General features: G+C 45.2%; 9 protein-coding genes across 9 annotated transcripts; 4 read left to right on the forward strand and 5 right to left on the reverse strand.

Moving 5' to 3' along the window:
- Positions 1–2,366: 2,366 nt before the first annotated feature.
- Positions 2,367–3,275, forward strand: BO88DRAFT_416187 (UbiA family prenyltransferase; the record flags this gene model as incomplete). The annotated part of the gene is made up of 1 exon (XM_025708236.1): positions 2,367–3,275. The coding sequence occupies one exon, from the start codon at positions 2,367–2,369 to the stop codon at positions 3,273–3,275; it is 909 nt and encodes a 302-aa protein (XP_025561609.1).
- A 1,991-nt stretch (positions 3,276–5,266) lies between these two features.
- BO88DRAFT_454722 (uncharacterized protein) lies at positions 5,267–6,595 on the forward strand (the record flags this gene model as incomplete). Its single annotated transcript, XM_025710826.1, has 5 exons — positions 5,267–5,453; positions 5,522–5,601; positions 5,679–6,052; positions 6,126–6,296; positions 6,379–6,595. 5 exons carry the CDS (start codon positions 5,267–5,269, stop codon positions 6,593–6,595), a joined length of 1,029 nt encoding a protein of 342 aa, XP_025561610.1.
- Positions 6,596–8,785: 2,190 nt separating this feature from the next.
- BO88DRAFT_416189 (uncharacterized protein) lies at positions 8,786–9,156 on the reverse strand (the record flags this gene model as incomplete). Its single annotated transcript, XM_025708237.1, has 2 exons — positions 8,786–9,118; positions 9,145–9,156. 2 exons carry the CDS (start codon positions 9,154–9,156, stop codon positions 8,786–8,788), a joined length of 345 nt encoding a protein of 114 aa, XP_025561611.1.
- A 1,390-nt stretch (positions 9,157–10,546) lies between these two features.
- On the reverse strand, positions 10,547–11,041 carry BO88DRAFT_464541 (uncharacterized protein; the record flags this gene model as incomplete). Its single annotated transcript, XM_025711329.1, has 2 exons — positions 10,547–10,818; positions 10,879–11,041. Coding segments are annotated over 2 exons (435 nt in total), but the record flags the coding sequence as incomplete, so codon positions are not given.
- Positions 11,042–11,107: 66 nt separating this feature from the next.
- Positions 11,108–11,572, reverse strand: BO88DRAFT_416191 (uncharacterized protein; the record flags this gene model as incomplete). The annotated part of the gene is made up of 1 exon (XM_025708238.1): positions 11,108–11,572. The coding sequence occupies one exon, from the start codon at positions 11,570–11,572 to the stop codon at positions 11,108–11,110; it is 465 nt and encodes a 154-aa protein (XP_025561613.1).
- Positions 11,573–12,749: 1,177 nt separating this feature from the next.
- Positions 12,750–13,544, forward strand: BO88DRAFT_488862 (uncharacterized protein; the record flags this gene model as incomplete). The annotated part of the gene is made up of 2 exons (XM_025712647.1): positions 12,750–13,461; positions 13,529–13,544. One exon carries the CDS (start codon positions 12,750–12,752, stop codon positions 13,422–13,424), a length of 675 nt encoding a protein of 224 aa, XP_025561614.1. The 3' UTR covers positions 13,425–13,461; positions 13,529–13,544.
- Positions 13,545–14,380: 836 nt separating this feature from the next.
- Positions 14,381–15,940, reverse strand: BO88DRAFT_342813 (F-box protein; the record flags this gene model as incomplete). The annotated part of the gene is made up of 1 exon (XM_025703155.1): positions 14,381–15,940. One exon carries the CDS (start codon positions 15,938–15,940, stop codon positions 14,381–14,383), a length of 1,560 nt encoding a protein of 519 aa, XP_025561615.1.
- Positions 15,941–16,840: 900 nt separating this feature from the next.
- BO88DRAFT_436257 (uncharacterized protein) lies at positions 16,841–17,782 on the reverse strand (the record flags this gene model as incomplete). The annotated part of the gene is made up of 5 exons (XM_025709549.1): positions 16,841–17,021; positions 17,073–17,150; positions 17,194–17,322; positions 17,348–17,479; positions 17,541–17,782. 5 exons carry the CDS (start codon positions 17,780–17,782, stop codon positions 16,841–16,843), a joined length of 762 nt encoding a protein of 253 aa, XP_025561616.1.
- A 660-nt stretch (positions 17,783–18,442) lies between these two features.
- BO88DRAFT_444643 (ubiquitin carboxyl-terminal hydrolase) lies at positions 18,443–19,334 on the forward strand. Its single transcript, XM_025710125.1, has 2 exons — positions 18,443–18,538; positions 18,600–19,334. The coding sequence occupies exons 1-2, from the start codon at positions 18,511–18,513 to the stop codon at positions 19,295–19,297; spliced, it is 726 nt and encodes a 241-aa protein (XP_025561617.1). The 5' UTR covers positions 18,443–18,510; the 3' UTR covers positions 19,298–19,334.
- The last annotated feature ends 480 nt before the right edge of the window (positions 19,335–19,814 follow it).

The raw sequence follows: 19,814 nt of genomic DNA on the forward strand, positions 1-19,814 counted from the left end.
TTAAGAAGGAAGGAATACCCCGAGACGGGAGAGAGATATATATGAGGGAATAATTGAATGGCCTGCTATCTAGGATCATCAGTCAACAAAGAAACATTAGAATGAGCTCCACAAATGCCAGTTATACCCCGCCCAATAGTACCCATTTCAAATCACCGGCTTCTGCCCCACCAATACATCTAACCGCTAGTAGTTACGTAACATGAAACCGAAGTTTGAGATAGTCATTGTGGGCTTTACTACAAACACGTATCAGTACTAGACAAATGTATCACTACTAGAAAATAACCTCAAAAATGGAGAACAGACAACTATATTTAAATAATAACTGGGTCTAAACTTAACATACTTTTGGCTTAGGGAGAGGACTCTGGGAGCATAATGAGAACAGAGCTTGGAAGACTGGGAAAGCTTACTTTCGCGCCGTGATCGTAGGATCTTAGGTTAGGTTACAGACTTCAAGGCTGATAATGAGTTATGTGGTAGTGTAAAGGTAAGCTGAAATTTCGGCTGCATAAGTTCGGGGCTAAGGGGCTTCCCATTGGTCATTGGAATATTTGTTTGGTTATGAGCCAATGAGAATCAGAATTTCGGCCGCCCGAAAGTTGGCTTACAATCTTCTAAATTAATTCAACGATATTCTTGTAGAGGTCAGTGTTCTTGGCCTAGTGCGAATAACAGTCACATGCATTCCCGCAATCCCAGCCCTACCAAACATATACAGTCTCTGGCTGTACATTTGTTAAATTTTCGAAAAATAAACAATTTAGGATTTGTACTATTGGGTGCCAATGGTCAGCATTCATATTATTTAACACTCACATAGCTGCGACCTATTATTCCTATCCAGAATATCAAAGTGTTGAATACTGTATTCTTCACTAGTGCTAGCCCAGTTGGGAATTTGGCTGTTCTTGCGTTATTTCGGAATTTTAAGAAATCTGTGGCCAAAGACTGTAGACTTCTCCGTGGCTATTAACGGCCTTCATTTGGCCCCATGCATTTTCCGCCCCACTGAATTTTACTCCTATCTGCTTAGTGGAGCGCATTTTGGCCCCATGCATGAGACGTTTGCGTACTCGGGGCTCCTCCCGGCCGATTCAGCATTGACTATGGAGTAAACGGGTTATGAATTCAGCGATCTGACCCGGGTTGATTGTCTGTGCTTACTGCTTAGGGGATCGTCCCGTGAGGTGCAGCGGGTCCTAACAGTAACCCTGTCTTCGACCATCGTATGATCGTATCCTGGTACTGAGTTTTATTAGTGGCACTGCCGCAGTGTAGTCTCACTTAGGCCATAAGCTAGACCTTCATAGGATATTGTAGTAGCCAGTCATATAGTTCATACGCAAATGATTTTCTTATCAGGATAATTTACCCTGCCAGGAGCCCCACCTAGTGCCCTCCCGAGTTCCCCAGAGCCTCATAGGGAAGGAACCCCAACAAAGGTCCCCGGTCAGGGCTCCGCATATACCTGATAACGTTACTGGTAGAATTGCTGGTTGTGTTACTTGACAAATTCTCAGCTAGAGTCTCTAATTGAGGTATGTACAGGAAATCTTTGGCACATCTCTAAGGACTAGGTACATAAATATAATCATAAATGTTGGTGGGTCGAGACAGCCTCCGAGAGAGACCTGATAACAGAGACGTTCACGTAAGAGTTCCTGGGGCACTCCGGGAAGTCACAGAAATAGTAAAATTAGTAGCACAAGGGGCACGCACTTGAAAAAGGAAGATCAGACGGATAATATTCCGTTTTCAAATACAATAACTTGCTACTAAAGAGGGGGTTTGCTGAAGTCAGATGACTGAGGCTTAGTCCTACCTAGATGTAGCAGAGAGGTACAGATATGAACGGAGAGAGGTACGATAAATATGGTTATTCCTTTCATCTTTGGTTTCAAGGCAGAGGTTGAGATGTGTTGGGCTCTTGTCCCAAAGCCTGACGCAGCTATTGCTTCTGAACTACTTAGACGCCACTATCCAAAGACATATCGATGAGAATAAGCGGATAAACATAAAATATCTTAACAATAATAATGCAAGCGAATGTAGAAGTTCGTTTCGAGAGTAAAGGTAAAATGGAGACACATATGGTTCCCAGCCTGCTATAGAATTACCCACTTGTCATACAGCTCCACCACTGAAGTATTACCTCCTTTTTCATGGATACGTAAACGTTTTATGGATTGTGTGAACTCCGAATGAGCCTTCGAGCTAGCCCCATTTTATAGTGAGCCTATTGCGGCGCTGGGTAAATAAAGGCAGTCAAGATCATGGATCCTGGCACACGATGTTTGCTGAGAGACACTGCTTCACTTTTCCTAACTTCAAATCAGTCAAATTCTCTTCTATTTACAATCATGGCGTCTTTTCTATCATCCTCGCTCTATCATGCATACACTGCCCATCTATTTGTCCGTGATAATATCAAAGAAATCATTTGCCTGGGGCTCTTATTCGGGGTATTGAATGCGTCTGTGGCGTCTGAATTCGGCATGGGTCCCTCTTTGCCTTTCCACCAGATACTTTTATCTTTACCTCAAATGTTCCTCTGGTCATGGAGCAATCTGTTTCTTTTCACTCTCCACAATCAGCGCTCTGAGTCTGCCATCTCAGAGGACAAGATCAACAAATCCTGGAGACCTCTTCCAGCAGGCCGGATAACTCCCCATCAAGTCAAGCTTCTTTTGTATTGCATGTATCCCGTCACATTTACAATTGCAGGTACCACGGGGGGTGTTGGGCCTTGTCTTCTGGAGGCATTCTCCTGTCTGTGGTACAACGAATGGAACGGCGCGTCAAATCCACTACTGAAGAACTTGCTCAATGGTATTGGGTTCGCATGCTTCTTTTCCGGCCCACTGGAAGTTGCAACAAAGAGCTCAGTTTTTTCGGGTGATATGAAGGCATTCATGTGGCTCCTTGTTCTCGCTGGAGCAATTACGACGACTTCTCACGCCCAGGACTTTCGGGACATTGATGGAGATAGGATCACCGGTCGAAGAACAGTGCCCTTGTTAATCGGAGATGAAAATGCGAGGTCTGCCCTGGCAGTGGGAATTATAGGCTGGACAGCGTTGTCCTGTTGGTTTTGGGATGTTGGCTCGGCTGAACGCTCATGGCTTTCCTGCATCCCCGCGTTCGTTGCGGGCACCATGGTGGTTTGGGGATTTTACTGCAACAAAACTCGGGAAGGAGATCGGAGGTCTTGGAAGATTTACCCACTATGGCTCATTGGACTTTTCGTTATGCCTCTGCGTATTCTCTAAAAGAAAGCCAACGAAAGACAATTTGGCCTGCCATAGAATAACGGGTAGGCTCTTCAAATAGTTCTGATAGGCCAAGTTATTACAAATGATACAGTAACTTATATTTCATTCTCAGAAAGAGGTGCTTGTTAGGGGCTACGCGCTACTGTAATCGTATATATTGGAAGGCGACTACGACGCATGAAGTGTAAGCCTGGAAATCAAGTAAACTGTGCTAAATCCGTCTGATTTTTACGCCTTGGGAAGGGAAGAAGCGCAGGAGGAGGGAGACTCGCGAGACCCCACCCTTCGCCCGAGTTCCCTTTCATATATCAAGTATTACATTGTATAGTACTGGTTGAAACTGTAGTAATTGGGGGCCGATGTACCTTGACTACGTGGCATGATTGGTCCCTTGTCAAAGACTTTGCCCCCATGGATTGGGGTTGGAGCAATCTGAGCGGTTCCGGGGCTGCATCGATGGTCGTCGGATGCCTGGACTGGTGTGTGCGAAAGTGGGAAGTAAAGCCGCCAGTCAGTTGATTGGTGGGACCCAGCTAGATAGAAAACTTGACGTAAAATATAAGGAAAACGGGTCAGGTCAGTGCAGGTTGATAGAGAACGCGAATGAGGTATTCCGCACCAATTGGTCAAGCGTAAACTCCCTACACTAGCTTAAACTCTTGATTGCAGCCTGTCAACCGTGGAAAGTGCTACATTACAATAAAAGTGCTAAAGTAGTGGATTATCCGAGTGCACCTGTTTTGTTCAGTAAGGTAGACTTTGTATATTTCTAGTCTAGATCCTTGCCAATCTTGCCAAGTGGCTGTCTAATTAGTAACGACCAAGGCCATTGAAAAAAAAAATGGGAAAGATGAATTTTCTACATATTCTGCTGTCCTCTTATGAAGCGCAGATGGGGCTACAGGACAGATAGAACTGGTTGCAAAAGACTTCTACTGTGAGAAATGCTCTACAGTTTTTGGTGGAAATGCTCTTAAAGAGTTCATATGGGTAAACTTGACAAGGCAACGTAGGGATTACGATGCTTAGACTAGCAAGTTATTTGACTGTGCATAGCCCTCTGTCAAGAGGTTCACATGATCACATGAGATAAGAGAGTATAATATAGCATATTGATTAAGAGTGTTCGAAATTTTATACATCGGGTGAAAGTGCGACTATCATTACCCAGATAGGAAAGAGACTAATTTACGTAGTAGTTTGCGAAGTGAACGGGGTGTTCGAGAGGTTATTGCTGTGGAGACTGGGGGGAGCTGGCTTCAGAGTAAACCATTCGCTTCTCTTTGCATATACCTGTTTGAGGGTAGTTTACTGTGCAAGAGCGGAGTGTGACGGCTGCTTTAGACTAATGGTTAGGGAGGTGAAATGTGGAGACTTGAAAACATGAAAGGGGCTGTGTCAGATAGGGTCGGCGCCCGTGCCTCCCTTAGTTGTGTCTAAGCGCTTAGACTCTTAAGGCTCTAAGCACCTGTGCGCGGCCGGCGGGTGGGGCGGCCGGTTCGGCCAGTCCCGAAGACCTTTAGAATACAATGAGACTGTGGGTGATGTGTGTGGGCCACTCATTGTTGTTGTAACAGCAGGTGATGTTTGCTTCTTCGTGCTTGATGTAAGTTCGAGAGGAGAAGAAGGGGAAGAAGATGAAAAGAGAAGAAGTGTGAGCAAGTGCGAAGTGCACTCCAAACTCAGCCCCCTCAAATCCCCATATGTACACGTACCACGTACCTAGATCGGTGCTCTTGGTGGGCTTGTCTTGTAGGCTGCACAAGGCAGAATTGATCCTTGTCAAGCATGAAAATTATCAGTGACTATTGCGCATATGGCCCCCACAACACTCCAGACTCTCTTATTTACAGCTCCCTGGTACTCGGGTCTCTTCAAACTGGAAGTCACGTCATATTTCAGAGTCCTTAAGACACAACATCATTGAAACTCGATCCTTTCTCCCTTCTAAGACAGTGACCGTGTCTGATATATAATTTTCTCCCAGAATGACTCTCCCATTAGGAGCCGTGCAGCTAGCCGTGGTCTCATTCATCGTGGGCCCCATGGCTATCATCGCCGTGGCGCTCAGACTGTGGTCCAGATATCTACAGGGAAGAAAGCTCGCTGCAAACGATTACTTGGCACTGGTAGCATTGGTACTGGCTGAATCTGCTTTGTCCGTGTTTCTGGCAGGTATGATTCTCAAACTCTGAGTCCCCTCGAAATGGAGAGACAGCACTTTGAACTCACACACAATCTAGCTGGCTTTGCTGCTGGCTTGGGAGTTCATTTAGAGGAGCTTTTAGCAACGGCACCTCAAAAGTTTGCTCTACACATGAAGGTGAGTTGATGGGTTTTAGTAAATGTCCTACCTTGTACGGTACAATATCGACTAACTTTCCTTCGCCATTGGTTTAGCTTTTCGTGCCTGCACAACTGCTGTGGGCAGCGGCGAACTCGTGTGTCAAGGCTTCGATATTGCACCTCTACATCGACCTCTTTCCCAATAAAGTCTTTTGCCGTTTGTGCTATGGCACACTGTTCATCACTGCCGCGTATTTCACCATGGTACTGATCGAAGCCTTCGCCCTTTGCAAACCGGTCCAATATAACTGGGATAAATCGATTGAAGGACATTGCACTGGTGAAAATATTGCCTACCTCGTTGCTGGCATTGTCAATCTCACTATTGACACTTTCATTGTTGTTCTACCGATGCCTCTGGTTTTCAACTTACAACTGATTTTATCCAAAAAGATTGCCGTCTCTGCAATGTTTAGCCTCGGGGCGTTGTAAGTATACTCTTCCTCCTTTGTTTCTTTGTCGCTTGCAGAGCAGGTCACTTACTATGATCACACTTACCAGGATTTGTGTTATTTCTCTGTTGAGGGTCGTTTGGTTGTGGACTTGGAATCTAGCTGACATGACCTACACCGTTACACCCGGTGCCATTTACTCGGTATTGGAACCAAACCTTGGGGTTGTAAACGCGTGTTTACCCACAATAAAACCTGCTATCAACGAGCTGTTTGGGTCGTACGTACACCTCCTGACTACTTGACTGCTTGACAAGGAATCTTGATTTCGATCTCGAAGGCTTTAGGCTAACACTCAATAGTGGCACGCTCCGTGGCGCGAAAGGTAGTTCCAACAGCGGTGGTGTTTATAGTAGCAGATCGAGTCGAAAGCTCAACGGAAAAGTGAAAGGCAACCTTACTCGGGATTTCGAACAGCTCGATGATGAACTTGCACTAAATGAAGTGCACATTAACAATCATTCTACTGTCGGTCTCGTCAGCGGTGACCACAAATTGTCTAGCCCAGATTTACGTTGAATGATGGGGAAGATCCAATGGCTCAAATTCACTATTGCAATCCAGGCGGGCATGTCCCGATCTACCATTCTGGAATTATGTTGTATCAAAGCCTGGCTTCTACGGTTTGGGTCAAGCGTTACCATAAGTTCTATTTGTTTTGTTTGCTTATGCTTATGGAAAATGTTTGCTTGTGTTAGCGTTTTACCCCCTCAGTCTCTTTACCCGCTGGTTACGGGCGAGCAAAGGTGTAACTGTTTAGCGCCGTGTCAGCAGTAGTCTTACTGTAAGTAAACGTGTCTAGTAAGTTGTTTTGCTCTGCCTTTGCATTTTTCCATTTCGTTTTTTTGTTTCTTTTCTTAATTTTCTTTTCTTTCTTTTTTTTTTTTTTTTTTCCCCTTTTTTTTTTTTTTTTTTTCCCCTTATTTCTTTATTTTCTTCCGGCCCCACTACCCGCTCCAGAAAGCAGCCAAGGCACAAATAATTCCCTCATTGATTGATGTCCTTACTAAAATGTACTAAGCACTAATAGAGTGGAGGACTCTCTTGGCACAGGAAAGGCGCCATATAGTGCGATCGCTTAATTTAAATTAAATTTAACTAATTGCCCTGCTGTAAGAGGGCTCTCTGAGGATAGCCGGAATCGGAGAAATTCAGTTAAGACAATGCTACGAAGTAGTCAGGACTCGACACCAGGGTTTCCGTTTGGACCCCACGCTGACAGCGCATATGGTGCCGCACTTACAATCCTTTACTCCACATCCGCTGCAACCTTGTACAAAGTAAGCATAACAGGGGGTGGCGCCACGCAAACTCCGCGGATCAAAAAGGTTTTTCAGAATCTTGGGTGATTGGCCTTTTATCACATGCAAAGTACTATTTACCAGGTTATGAGCCTCTCTCGGATCACCTTCCCGGAATTGTATACCTCGGTTGTGCAGCTGTTTCCTGTTTTGAAAAAAAGAACAAGAGATAAGAGGTATTATCACCTCGTGCGCTTATCGCAATATTAGTCTATTACGCTTCCCACTCTTTGGTTTGAATCTTTTTGGTTTGGATTCGACTTGGTATTGACTATATATTGATGATAAGTGCCACCAAATGTCTATGAAAGAAGGTATATTCCACCATACCCTTACACCTTTGCGCTTGTCAACATCCCGTAGAATAACGTGTATTTAAACACAATACCTCATTGATTCTTTCTATATAATGTATGCCCTTCTTTTTCTAACTCTTTCTAACGCTACATGGAGGAGTGACTCGTTAGTTGAGTATAATAAATCGTCTCCTGCCAAAGGGGCTGCACAGGTCTTAACTTATGAGTTCCTTGCTAACTCAACTCAGCCTTTCATAAGTTAGTTATTTAAACTCAATCTACTAGTAATTAAACATACATAGGATTATGTAACAGTATAAGACGAAATCTTCATGGGGTAAGCAGACCTGGAAAATATATCTTCAATCAATATGTTTCTTGTGGATCTAATGTGCAACACTGTAGCTCGAATTTGCATTCAGCTACACTGGTCGGTCCACGAAGAGAACGAGGACGGAGAGTGCCATTGAGTTCCGTTGTTGGTCCCCTACAGCTAAGGCATATCTGGACACAGAAAGGGAGCAGACTGCATCCTGCGCTGGGCCAACCAGAATTATTATTACCCTCCAAGTAGCCAAGACTGATCTACTGCTCTAAAATCCCGTTGCGTTATATTTATGATCTTAGACTACGCTCTAGAAGTTTATGACTCCGGGCGTACACTGGACATGATTTGTTATTTTTATATATCATTAAGTTTATTTAAGGAGTGCCACAAGCTATTGCATAATCTAGCTAGACTGAGATTGCAATGTTTACTTGAGGGCCTCGGCGAATAGTCCGCTATTTTGCTTTCCATATTAAACATTATTTGTCTACTTAAAGAACAGGTGACAGTCAAGACAAGAAGATCCTACCGTTGAAATAGATGAAGAAGAAAAAACATTGCCCTAAAGGCTAAACCTGGGAAGTGAAACGGAGTTGTAGATAGTATATAGGTACCTGTCCTCAGTGGACCTTGCCTGGGGTTCATATAGCTGTAAACTAAGTTGTGCGTCTTCTACTGACAGGTGTGCTTCAGAGACCTATCTAATACAAAGGGCGGGCCCTTTTCGTTACACCCCATTGCAATCCATCCAGAGCATCGGCGGAGCCCGCAGGGCCAATAGTGCTTATCCAACTGAGCGGAATGGCAAAAGTCGGCTCTTCTCGTTTCCAGATAGCCAGATGTTGCGGGTCGACTGGAACATGATCGTGGTTGTGCCGTCATCATTGTTGACTTCCCAGAGGTTGTGAAAGTCGTGCTGTAGACTCTTAAATTGCCCAAATAGACGTTTCATCCACGCCCACATCTCGTCCCCGCCATTGTACTGGGCAGTGATCTGGTTGTGAAAAACGACGGTTTTAGTATAAAACCGTAAGCCCGAGCCATGATTGAAGCTATAGGTATCAACTGTATCAATATAGCTTTGCAAATGTTGTTGAGATGAGCTGGGGTCTGTGGTCTGGTTGAGGCGGAAATACAGCTTACAAGCTGGGTCATGGTTGGAGAAAAGAAAAGAACCCAAGTGAAAGCCCAGCGGTTAAAGAGAGATAGCTCCCTTGCTTGATCCAGATTAATGTGTAGAAATTCGCAATCTTCCTATAGGTAAGTAGATAGGCATCAAAGCCGGCAGCCGAACGGACTGTACTGCTATTCCAGTACGAGGTTCGTCATGTTGCCGAAGCACAAGACTTCTGGTATCTATCTGGGGAAGTTCGTACACTGAAGGTCACATTCTCAAAGTTGGCAGGTCGATCGTCGAATTAAAACTGTTATTAGCCAGATGTAAGGTTGTCCTATAATCTTATGTTTGATCCGGTCCTGTCTAACTTTCATGCGTGCGCATAGCCCTCTCTTTATTGGATGGAATACGTTCTATAGCATACACCGAGCTGACCTAATTCTGAGACTAAACAAGTTATTCGAAGACGGTAAGTTTCCGATATCTTCAGTAGAGACAATGCTACTAAGAAAAGTTTGCCCTGCTAACGAGCTTGAAATCGGGTTCGTAGATCGCCTTCCCGTGCCAGAGAAGAGCCGGCTCGGGTGCCCGTGGTAGACAAAGATCCTCGCGCATTTTCCGTTCTTCCTTCAGAGAACAGCTATATCAGCTACAGCTCAGGATTACCATTCGGATGGGCAAATGATATGACACTCAAGAGGTATGTGGCACAATTTGTTTCTGAGTAACTGGAGTGTAGGGAATGGGTCTAACCATAAAAAAGCCTCGAGGCATTCCGAGCATACAAACCTTCGGCGCTTATTTAACGTATCAGCCCGACTTTGTTGTTAATGATTGTGTTGAATAATGATGTTGTCACGCCTACCGACCTTGCGCTTGGTGCTTTCGCAAGAGCAAAGAAACCCAAGCATTTGCACATTCTACCGGGAGGTCATTTCGACCCATATAATGGGCAACTCTTCGATGAAAATGCTCCGGTACAGGCCCAGTTTCTACAAGAGCATCTATTAAAGTAGGAGAACATTGAACTGTTCTGATCGTCTGCTGGTTATTTAGTACGTCCGCTATTTGGACTGTGTGTATCGTCAAACAGCTACTACTGGAAGACATGAAGCTGTTTCAGGCACCTGACAACAAAAAAAAGGGTCTGTTTGTACAAGATAGCATCTTGCCTGTCCCTTCTTGACGGATGTCTATGCTCGCCTGACTGGATCGAGAAATTGAGCACAGTTCTGAAGCTATCGTGGTTTGTGTAGAGTCTGGCCTGCGGGAAGCCGGTTCATCTCCGCTTCCACAACTCTTTCCGTTCCAGTACAAAGCGTCTCGTTGTTTGGGTCTCTAAAACAAGTCCATGGATTATAGTTACCTACCTAAAGCCATTAAAAATACTTGTTCCAGGATCAGGCTGTTTAAAAGAGATTGCTCTCCTCAATCACCATCCCTACCTCCATATTTTTCAGGATCAACCATACGTTCCTTGACCCAGGTGTTAATTGCATCCATATCCCGACACTGTACTTCAGAGCTCCATGAAGCATGTAGTCCCGCCTGTCGCTCCTTAGGAGTCTTTCGTAGGTAGTCCTCCGTATACCGCTCTGTGCCGTCATCGTCAATATATGTGAAGTTGGGATCCCACCAGTACACCAACGAGATGTCACCATGACATAAAAGAGCCTGACGAATGGCATCGAAGCAATGATCTGCGTATAGATTAGTTGGATAGGACTAGGGAAACTTTTCGACAGCATGCTAATACGCACTTTTATGTATTTCAACCTGCTCCATAGACATATTTGGATAGAAAACATCCGGATAAAATGATTTCCGAAGTCGATTAAGACAATGTAATTGATGGTAAACCCCGAGTCCGTAAATCAGATACCCGGGATCATTGTATAACTCCAAGGATTTGGTAAGCCATGCTTCTTGGCTGTCTCTATATCCATCTTAATTCCATTGTCATTCTCTAAGGCTGGTTAGCTTCCCAATTTATGAACCTCTGGCGACTCCAGTAGCCCTACCTAATGCCCACCTTGTCCATGGATCTTCTTTCCCAGGAACAATCGGCAACTGGAATTCAGCATCGGGCTCATATATCGTGTTCATATATTGGACAACGCCATCTTCGCGCAACGGAGCTTGTTTTGCGTCATCAGTCTTTATTGCCCGATTGATCTCTTTTTTCGACTTACAATATGGAGGATCAGGTCCCTTATACAAGAAATATTGTTTTTGCAGTAGATGTATTGCACCAGATAAAAGAGCCAGGAGACATATATTCACACAGAAGAGGACTGGGACACAACAACTGAATTTTTGTCGAGATGTTTTCCTGGGCAATTGATATGGCTCTGGGTGGAGAAGACCAGCCTTTTCAGTAGCATGCTCCTCGTCATCATCGATCTCACCCTTCTGGGATCGGAAAATGTTCAAGTTCATCAATGAAAGCGCCATTAAACGGCTATAGGCTTCTGCTGATTGGTGGGTAGTGCGTAGTGAGAGATAGTAGAGTTGCGAATAGGAGACCTTTTAAGAGCTCGAGAAATGGGGAACGGTTTGTCCTCGCCAGCGCAGAAAAAGTCGGTGTGTCTCGATTGCTAGAGGTAAGTCCCATATCATCTGGATGATATGCACCATCTAAGCACTTGAGGAGCTCGACATCCTCTGTCGCGCTTTCAGAATTTTCCGACGGTAACCCCATCCCTGACATGTATGCAGACTCGTCCTTACACGTCCCTTTTAGGCAAATGTCGCTTCCTCCTAGCTTCTCTCCGTGCGGGGTTGTGGTCGAGCCCCTACCTATATCTCCGACTCAGTTCCTCCATATGCTTACTTCGCACCCCACCGTTTGGCCGTGTAACCGTATAGGAAGCCAAGGGGTGAAGACATCGACACCTGACAGCACTCACCAAGTCTAGGGCCATTCTCTATAATTTACGGAGTTCACAAGGTAATCATATCTGTGTGCGGGACGTTTGGTCGGGTGACCAGCTACAAACGTGAGGGGTTTGAAGTATCTCGGATCAACAACAAAGTTGACGAGATTGATGCAGTGTAATAGGTGAATAGACAGCGAGTGCGCCGGGTTTTTTGTAAGTATATTGGAAAATCTTCTTTTGTTCACAAGCCAATAACCCCCAAATATAACCTTCGCTAATATCCTGCTATTTAGTGCAACCTCGACAACATGAGTATTACTCAAGGTTTGTGCCTACCATTCGGCATACTCCAACTGTCACGATATTCCTGAATGAGTGTCTAATTCAACTATTCTGCTTCACCTAGTGATATACGAAGGGTGGTTGAGTATCATGTGTGGTGTGTATGGTGAGACAAGTATGGGCCTTACGTACTTCGGCATGTAGTACAGTGACTCAATAGCACGACTAGAGCATTGGAGTACTTGCGGGTCAAAGAACTACTGTTCATGCAGGTAAATTCCCTCAGAAGATCTTATATCCATAACCATACAATGTCTAGATTGCGGAATATAAATATGTACACTCTAAGACTCGGCTCAGCTTTATCTACAACTCTCAACCCCAGTCGTCCAAACTTTCAAGTCATTTAAATATCTTGCTTTGATAACCCGACACATTCTATAAAGTTTCCAGACTCGGTCCTCCTCAACATGCTTTTCACCTCTGTCTTTGCGATGATTGCACTTCTCGGCGCCGGCTCACTCGGGGCTGCCGTGGGGCTTCCTAAAGAACAGGATAGCCATCAAGAACTGTCGCAAGCCAACGAAAAGCCCGAGGATTTTGCCAAGCGTCTTTTCAAGGGAGACATCCTGTATCGTGATGTTGATGAGACCGAACCTGCAGGTTTGGACAAGCGTCTAAACAGGGGTATCATCTACCGCAAGTCTGATGACACTGAACCCGAGACTCTTGACAAGCGTATATTTGGAGATATCAAGTATCGCCACCTTGACGAAACCAATCCTGAGAAGCTTGAAAAGCGTATTAATAGGGGCATTGCCTACCGCAGGTCTGATTATAGTGAACCTGAGACCCTCGACAAGCGTCTTCACCATGATATTGTCTACCGCAGGTCTCATGACACTGAACCTGAGGCCCTCGACAAGCGGGGAATCGTCTACCGCAGGTCTGATGATAGTGAACCTGAGACTCTCGACAAGCGTATCTTCGGTGATATCAAATATCGCCACCTTGATGAAGCAAATCCCGAGAACCTTGACAGGCGACTCAATCGGGGCATCGCCTACCGTGAGGCTGATAACACTGACATGGGGAGTCTAGATAAACGTCTCCACAGGGAGATCGTCTATCGCAGAGACGTTTAATGAGCTATCGTCAGAATAGCTCAAATGTCCTTTATGGGTAAGTCGCTCCTCTATCGCCGTATGCCATCGTGTTATGTATGCATGTGACTGACTCTACTGCATAGCAGGCTCACATCTTATCATCAAAGAACACATATAAGTCCATCAGGAAATTGAATTGCATGAACAAGCTAGGACCATAATCAAACTGTCACAGTCACGAATTTTGGGCTGGTCTACTGCTTGTGTTAATGTCGATGGTCTGGGTTTTTTCAGCACTAGTAACGTTGCCTCAGCTTGTTATCTCCTCGTTTCTTTCTATTAAAAAAGAAAAAAAAAAGAAAGAAAGAAACAAAGAAAGAAAAGAAGAAATCCAAGTCTATCCACAGTCTACACGTGTAGTATTCTATACTTGAATGGGGCTGTACAGAAGCCAAACGTAAACGCGTATTTTGTTTTGCAGAACATCTCGCCTCAATGATACCCATATCATCACAGCTTGCCACACACATGAACTTGCTACTAGTGAATGTTTCTCAATATTTTTAGGATTGGCCCAACGCGTCAGACATGCTCAAGTAGTAATATTGGGTTAGATATGTTAAGCGTATGTCTTTTCTTCTAAGCTTTGAACAATAAGTATTGCCATTGAGGATTTGTCTGGGCTTGTTATTATCACTAGAGCCCGGATGCGCAGACTCTTTGGACGTTCTGATTTGCCCACTCACAATTGGTGGGTCGGAATTGGTCGAGCAGTAATTCATATACTAGGTCGGAGGCACGCCAAGCCCTTGCCTCAGTCGGACATAAGTAGTCAGTAAATTGGGTCACTTCCAAGCGAAGAAACATCTGTTCTTTTTGTAACTATGGTCAAGGAAATTATAGGCTGGATCATATTTTCTTCCAATAACACTACGTGGTGAATTCACAAGATTGGTTAAACACTAGCGAGAGCCACACAAGCCGGTCGAAGGACTTTATAGACCGCTTAACTGCCCAAGGTACCCACATGGCCACTTTTTCCTAATGTAAAATTCTTGACCAAAGGGTACTATGGCATCTCCTTGAAATATTCGGAAATCTACCTTCAATGGCTCAAAATCCAGCTCCAACGCAAGTAGTCTGTCACGAGTAGTAGGGTCTGGTGTCAGTATTTTCGCGCGTACCCCGTCTGCGGAAGTTGACGGGTCTTGCTCTCTTGACGCGAATCGGAGGTACAGCTTTCGCAAGGAGGGTACATGCGTAGGGCAATGTGTTATCAGACTTTTCAGTTCGGTATACAGTGCGGATGAGCACTGAAGGAGGCAATGGTCGATGAACAGATGACTGAGCGAGCATGGAAGAACTTGCCAGAGCGGCGCTACCGGCTTCATGCTTCCATGTTCAGTAAATTGCAAGAGATTACCCCACCGCATACAAACGGTCTCTAACCGAAGGAAGTTCGAGAGAGATCCAAAAAAGACCGGTGTGGGGGTCTTTGCATCTTGCCGGACGTTCCAATCACTGAAGGTCAAACTCAAATGGCGGAGCGAAAAACGAGAGCTCTGTAGAGACTGGTATAGCTGAGGTAGGTCTTGCCAGTACTGACTTTCATATTCATGCCAGCCCTGCTGTTGCAGTGTAAATGACTCGAGCGCAGAGCATCTATTGAGAAGGTGAGGGAGGCTTGGCAATGCTGTATCAGGGCATTCAAAATCCAGGTGGGTGAGTAGTGCGGTCGAGAGACCGTTAGGTATGCTAAGTGGAGATAGGTCACAAGGGTTCGAGACGTATAGCTTCCGCAGAGAAGGAATTCGAAGAAAGGGCAGTAATCGAGTCAGCGGAACCGCATCCACCGATAACTCGGATTCCCAGATACAAGGCCCGTTTGTTAGTGAGATATGCCTGAGCTTAGTCAAGATTTCTAACTCAGGATGGCTGGCCCATTCTATAACCCGCTCAAAGTGAGGTGAACGCCTAGGGGGAACCGGTCCGTCCTCATAACCTCCTATCCATACCTCTTCCGGGAGGGCAACCGCAAGCTTCTCAAGATTCCAGAGCTGGACTAACAACAGCGCTAGCCAGGCATCTTCATAATAGTGGAGAGCCCGATGGAAATCTGTTCGCTCGGAAAATTTCTTGAGGTCTCTGCGCCAAGCATAAAATTTCCGGCGGTGATTTCGTTTAGACTCTCCGTGAGGTAACATGAAATGGCGATATTGTTCTTCATCCAGAGTCTCCAAGGAGGGTAGTTGCTCCCATTTCCCCTCCTTACAGTCGCTAGGATAAAGCTCCAAAGATCGAATTAATGAAGCAAGCGTAGGGTTTGTAATCATCACTTGGGTGAATCGACGCACAGGAAGATGGGATTCAGGCATCATTCCGTAGGCAGTACCAAGATAATCATATTCATTGAGGGGAATTGAGACGTGTTCATAGAGATGCGGAATGAACACATTGTACAATGTCTTACAGACAAGAACTAATCGAGTGTAGTCATGTGGGGTAAAGTAAGGTATGATGTGAAGTAGAGTCTCGCTCGGAATTTTATTCAGCATTTTGGGCAATATGTAGAGGATGTGAGTAGGAGAGGAGGAGGGGGCGACGAGAAGGAAGGGGGGAAATAGTTTAATGCTCAAGTAGCCCATGTGGGGCAAAGGACAACTTGGTACTAATCGGAACCGGCTGGTCTAAGGGATCATAGCCGGAGGTAGAAATGATAATGGTATCGGTGATAATGACCAGCGAATACAATACGAGATTATATGGTACAATAAGGAGACCCTACATAACGGCTGTGTAATTTCATTGCTATCACCTTAACTTTTAGAAACCCACATAAATCTCTCAGGCAATAGATAGTACACTAGTTGACGACAACACATCATCGGGGTGTCTCTTCGACTTCTGCCGCCGCTTATCGAATTGGATCACAATGTGTGCCTATTACTAGGGCCTTGCAGTATGTAGACCGAGGCTTTACAGCGTGAAATAATCAAACTGCCAATTGTGCCAGAGCATTGCTCTATCGGCTTCTATATCCAGCACTCAAGTAGGTATGTATGCTATTATGCGCACAGTTCTTCTTTGTCCCTCTCTTGTTCGTGAAGCCCAAATATGCATAACACTGAGTTCTAGACCAGCCAGTACTAAAGGATTAGTATATGGTATTGTTTGCTTTTTTACATAAACCTGACGACTTCAGAACGGTAAGAAACCATTGAATCACACTCTTGTTACTTGGAAGTTTCGAGAGTGAGCTCAGCGCAACATATATTGCTATACAGACCTAGTGTCTTTCTATATACCGCGATTACGGCGATGCTATAACTATACCGATCCCATTATCGAATGGACAACACACTATAATCCCCCTCCCCACCTATTACTACATGGGTCACTCGTAAAGGTCAGGAAGGGAAATGATGCAAGTATTGTGTTGATCTGACACAGGCTGATTACTTACTGTATAGTCGGACTTTCAAGTCTTCCAATAGTTTATCCTTCTCAAAGAACAACACACCCTCATATTGTCCTTCAATTAGACCCCAGTACTCCAATTGTTCCATTGCGTCTAGACACACATCATCCTTTGTTCGATCCGTATGTTGCTCGGAATCTTCAAGATCCACAATAAAACTGTAGCAAGTCATCAGGAATCCGTATGATAAATCAAGGGGGGTCGCGTACCATTGTCCACTTTGAGGCTCCCATATAATGTTTTCTCTTCGTGGATCCCAATGAGTGAAATGGCGGGACTGCAGTTCGCTGTAGGTCCATTAGCAGGGCTCTAATTCGGATATGCTCCCACCGGAGAGTCTTCTGTCCCGGAATGTATAGAAAATACATACCATAACGCTTCAACGAATGCAATTCAAATACGGTTTTGCTCCTCTCTTGGAAGTGTGTCGAAGCCATGGAGATTCTCCCCAGGGACCTTCTGCATCACAATATATGCAATGTACCCGCCTGGTAATTCATTGCTAGAGTCTTGCAGTTCGAAAGCGTACCCAAGAAGCTTAGGTATCTTCCTGCAGTCTTCTAACTGCGATAGATTATATATTTCGCGGTAAACACCGTCACTGGGCTCGGAATACCTATAGTTACTCCAAAACGTGATTCTACTGATGTTAGTCCTATTCGTTCCTTCCTTTTGACCTTATCTTTATAGCAACAGTGTAAACATGCTGCTTTTTGACTTTTATGATATCGGGCGTATTGGAAGGTTGATCAGCTCTTGTAGCTTCATAAACCTCATGTCGCTCATACGTAAAGCCACCTTGTGGGTCTTCCTGTTTCCGAATCTTGCTTGAGAGTTTTCTGCCGACTTTCCAGGCTCCGAATTCAAAGTCTAGTCGAGTATCTAATAGTGATTTGTGACTATAAGTACTGGAAGCCATGGTTGTTGCTATCAAGGCGGTAATAGTGGGAACTTTGAGAACAGCGAGAAATCCGTAACGACCAACAACGTCACGTGGTGTGGCCTTGTTATTTTCGATCAGGGAAACGTTGTATTCTCTTTATGGTCATTCACAATGAGATAATGAATAACTTGTATTGTTAGCAGTCATACATTTAGCTGCTTCTAATATAAGGTACATATTATCATGCATCGCTGGCTTAGAGAACATGGATGTGGACATAACACTCCGACATTAACAACAACAAATATATATCAAAACAGGAAATTGTCACTAAGACTTCAATATAGCAACGTCACTGTTTTCCCTGTTCCTCAACGTCTGTCATGAACAGTGCAATCCGAGATCAGAAGGCCTTAACTGACAATTTGGCTGCCTTGCTTAGCTTTCACGAGGCATAGTAGTGACCAGAAGGATGGGATGAAGAGGGGTGATATTACCCATTTCTCGCCCCTCTTGTAAGCTGTCATATGCTATATCTGCAAACCGGCTCCTCCAAGCTCGACACCATGTTCATCCCGAAAGCTGTCAACGGTATATCTACAGTTGACATTTGAGTCTGACCACGACTCATGTGACCTCAGCTAGCGCCCGGGCATTGAGGGGGTCTCACTCAACAGCTTCAACACACCTTAAGCTCTCCGTTTCGACTTCAACATCAGCCATCTCCAAATACTTTGCCCTTTCTATCAGCCGAATCCTCCAAAATGGGAAGGAAAATATGGAAAATGCTAGGTAAGAAAGATAAACCTGCATAACTCACATATATATAACTAGACCCTCACCCAAATAACAGAGAACAACCCCGACGTAATGAACCAACTAGCAGCAAAGCTAGGCTTATCGCCAGAGCTACAATTCTACGACGTCTACTCCCTAGATGATCTCTCGCAACTCACCCACATTCCGCGACCTGCCCTAGCCTTGCTGGTTATCATCCCACTTACACCAGCCTGGGACCAAAACCGCAAGGCCGAAGATGCTGACAAAGAAGAACCCTATCCTGGCTCCGGCCGCCCTGATGAGCCCGTCATCTGGTTCAAGCAAACCATCGGTCACGCCTGTGGCTCGATCGGTCTGCTTCATAGCGTGATAAATGGTCCGGCTGTTGACTTTATCAAGCCTGATTCCGATCTCGCGGAGATACGCAAGCAAGCTATACCGCTGGATATGGACAAACGCGCTGAAATGCTGTACAACAGTGAGGCGTTTGAAGTGGCTCACAAGTCAGTCGAGCAGGCTGGTGATACCGATGCGGATTTATTGGATGAGCGTGATGGTGGGCATTTTGTTAGTTTTGTTAAGAGTGGTGGGAAGCTCTGGGAGCTGGAGGGGTCGAGGAAGGGGCCTCTGGAGAGGGGAGATCTTGCAGAGGATGAGGATGTTCTTAGTCCACGGGCGCTTGACATGGGTGTTAGGAGAATCATCAAGTTGAATGAAGATGAAGGAGGAAGTCTACTTTTTAGTTGCATTGCTTTGGCTCATAGGGCCTAGTGCCATGTTTAATGCTCAATTAATATGTTGTACCGCGATGACTGTTGTCCGCAATCTTATTGGTGGTGAAGTCCCGCCGCTGCTCTATATGATGACTAATTGTCAGCTCGGCTGTCGCCGGCTCCACCAGCAAAGTCAGCTAGCGCAAGCGAGGACCCACCGCGCAGGTATAAAAGGCGGCTTCCCCCCCAAAGATTTTGAAAATCAAGCGACTCTACGTTAGTTACCCTCCCCCCTACATTGGGAAGAGCCCACAGGAGAATCATCTGCTAACCACCTTTTTGCCTACAGTTCAAAGAATCACTTTAGAGTAGACGTCCCACCTCTGAGCTCTTCTAAAGAGCCACAGAATCTCCACCCTTGCTGATGACTGCTATGTCCTCGATGCCCTAAAGTGAAGCCGTTTTTTACTTCCGACTCGACTTCGCATTTGCACGCTCTGTTACGATCTGTCGTCAGATGGACTCGTTTCGGGTGTCGGTGCGATGGTCCAGGGAGTGGTGATGATCTTTACCTT

The sequence above is a fragment of the Aspergillus vadensis genome (assembly GCF_003184925.1).
Source record: "Aspergillus vadensis CBS 113365 unplaced genomic scaffold BO88scaffold_15, whole genome shotgun sequence".
Lineage (NCBI taxonomy): Eukaryota > Fungi > Ascomycota > Eurotiomycetes > Eurotiales > Aspergillaceae > Aspergillus > Aspergillus vadensis.

Excerpts from the sequence above, each read along its gene's own strand:
- BO88DRAFT_444643 (XM_025710125.1), top strand. The coding sequence starts at position 18,511 with ATGGGAAGGAAAATATGGAAAATGCTAG. Across the intron at positions 18,539-18,599 it reads GAAAATATGGAAAATGCTAG|AGAACAACCCCGACGTAATG; the intron begins GTAAGAAAGATA and ends CCCAAATAACAG.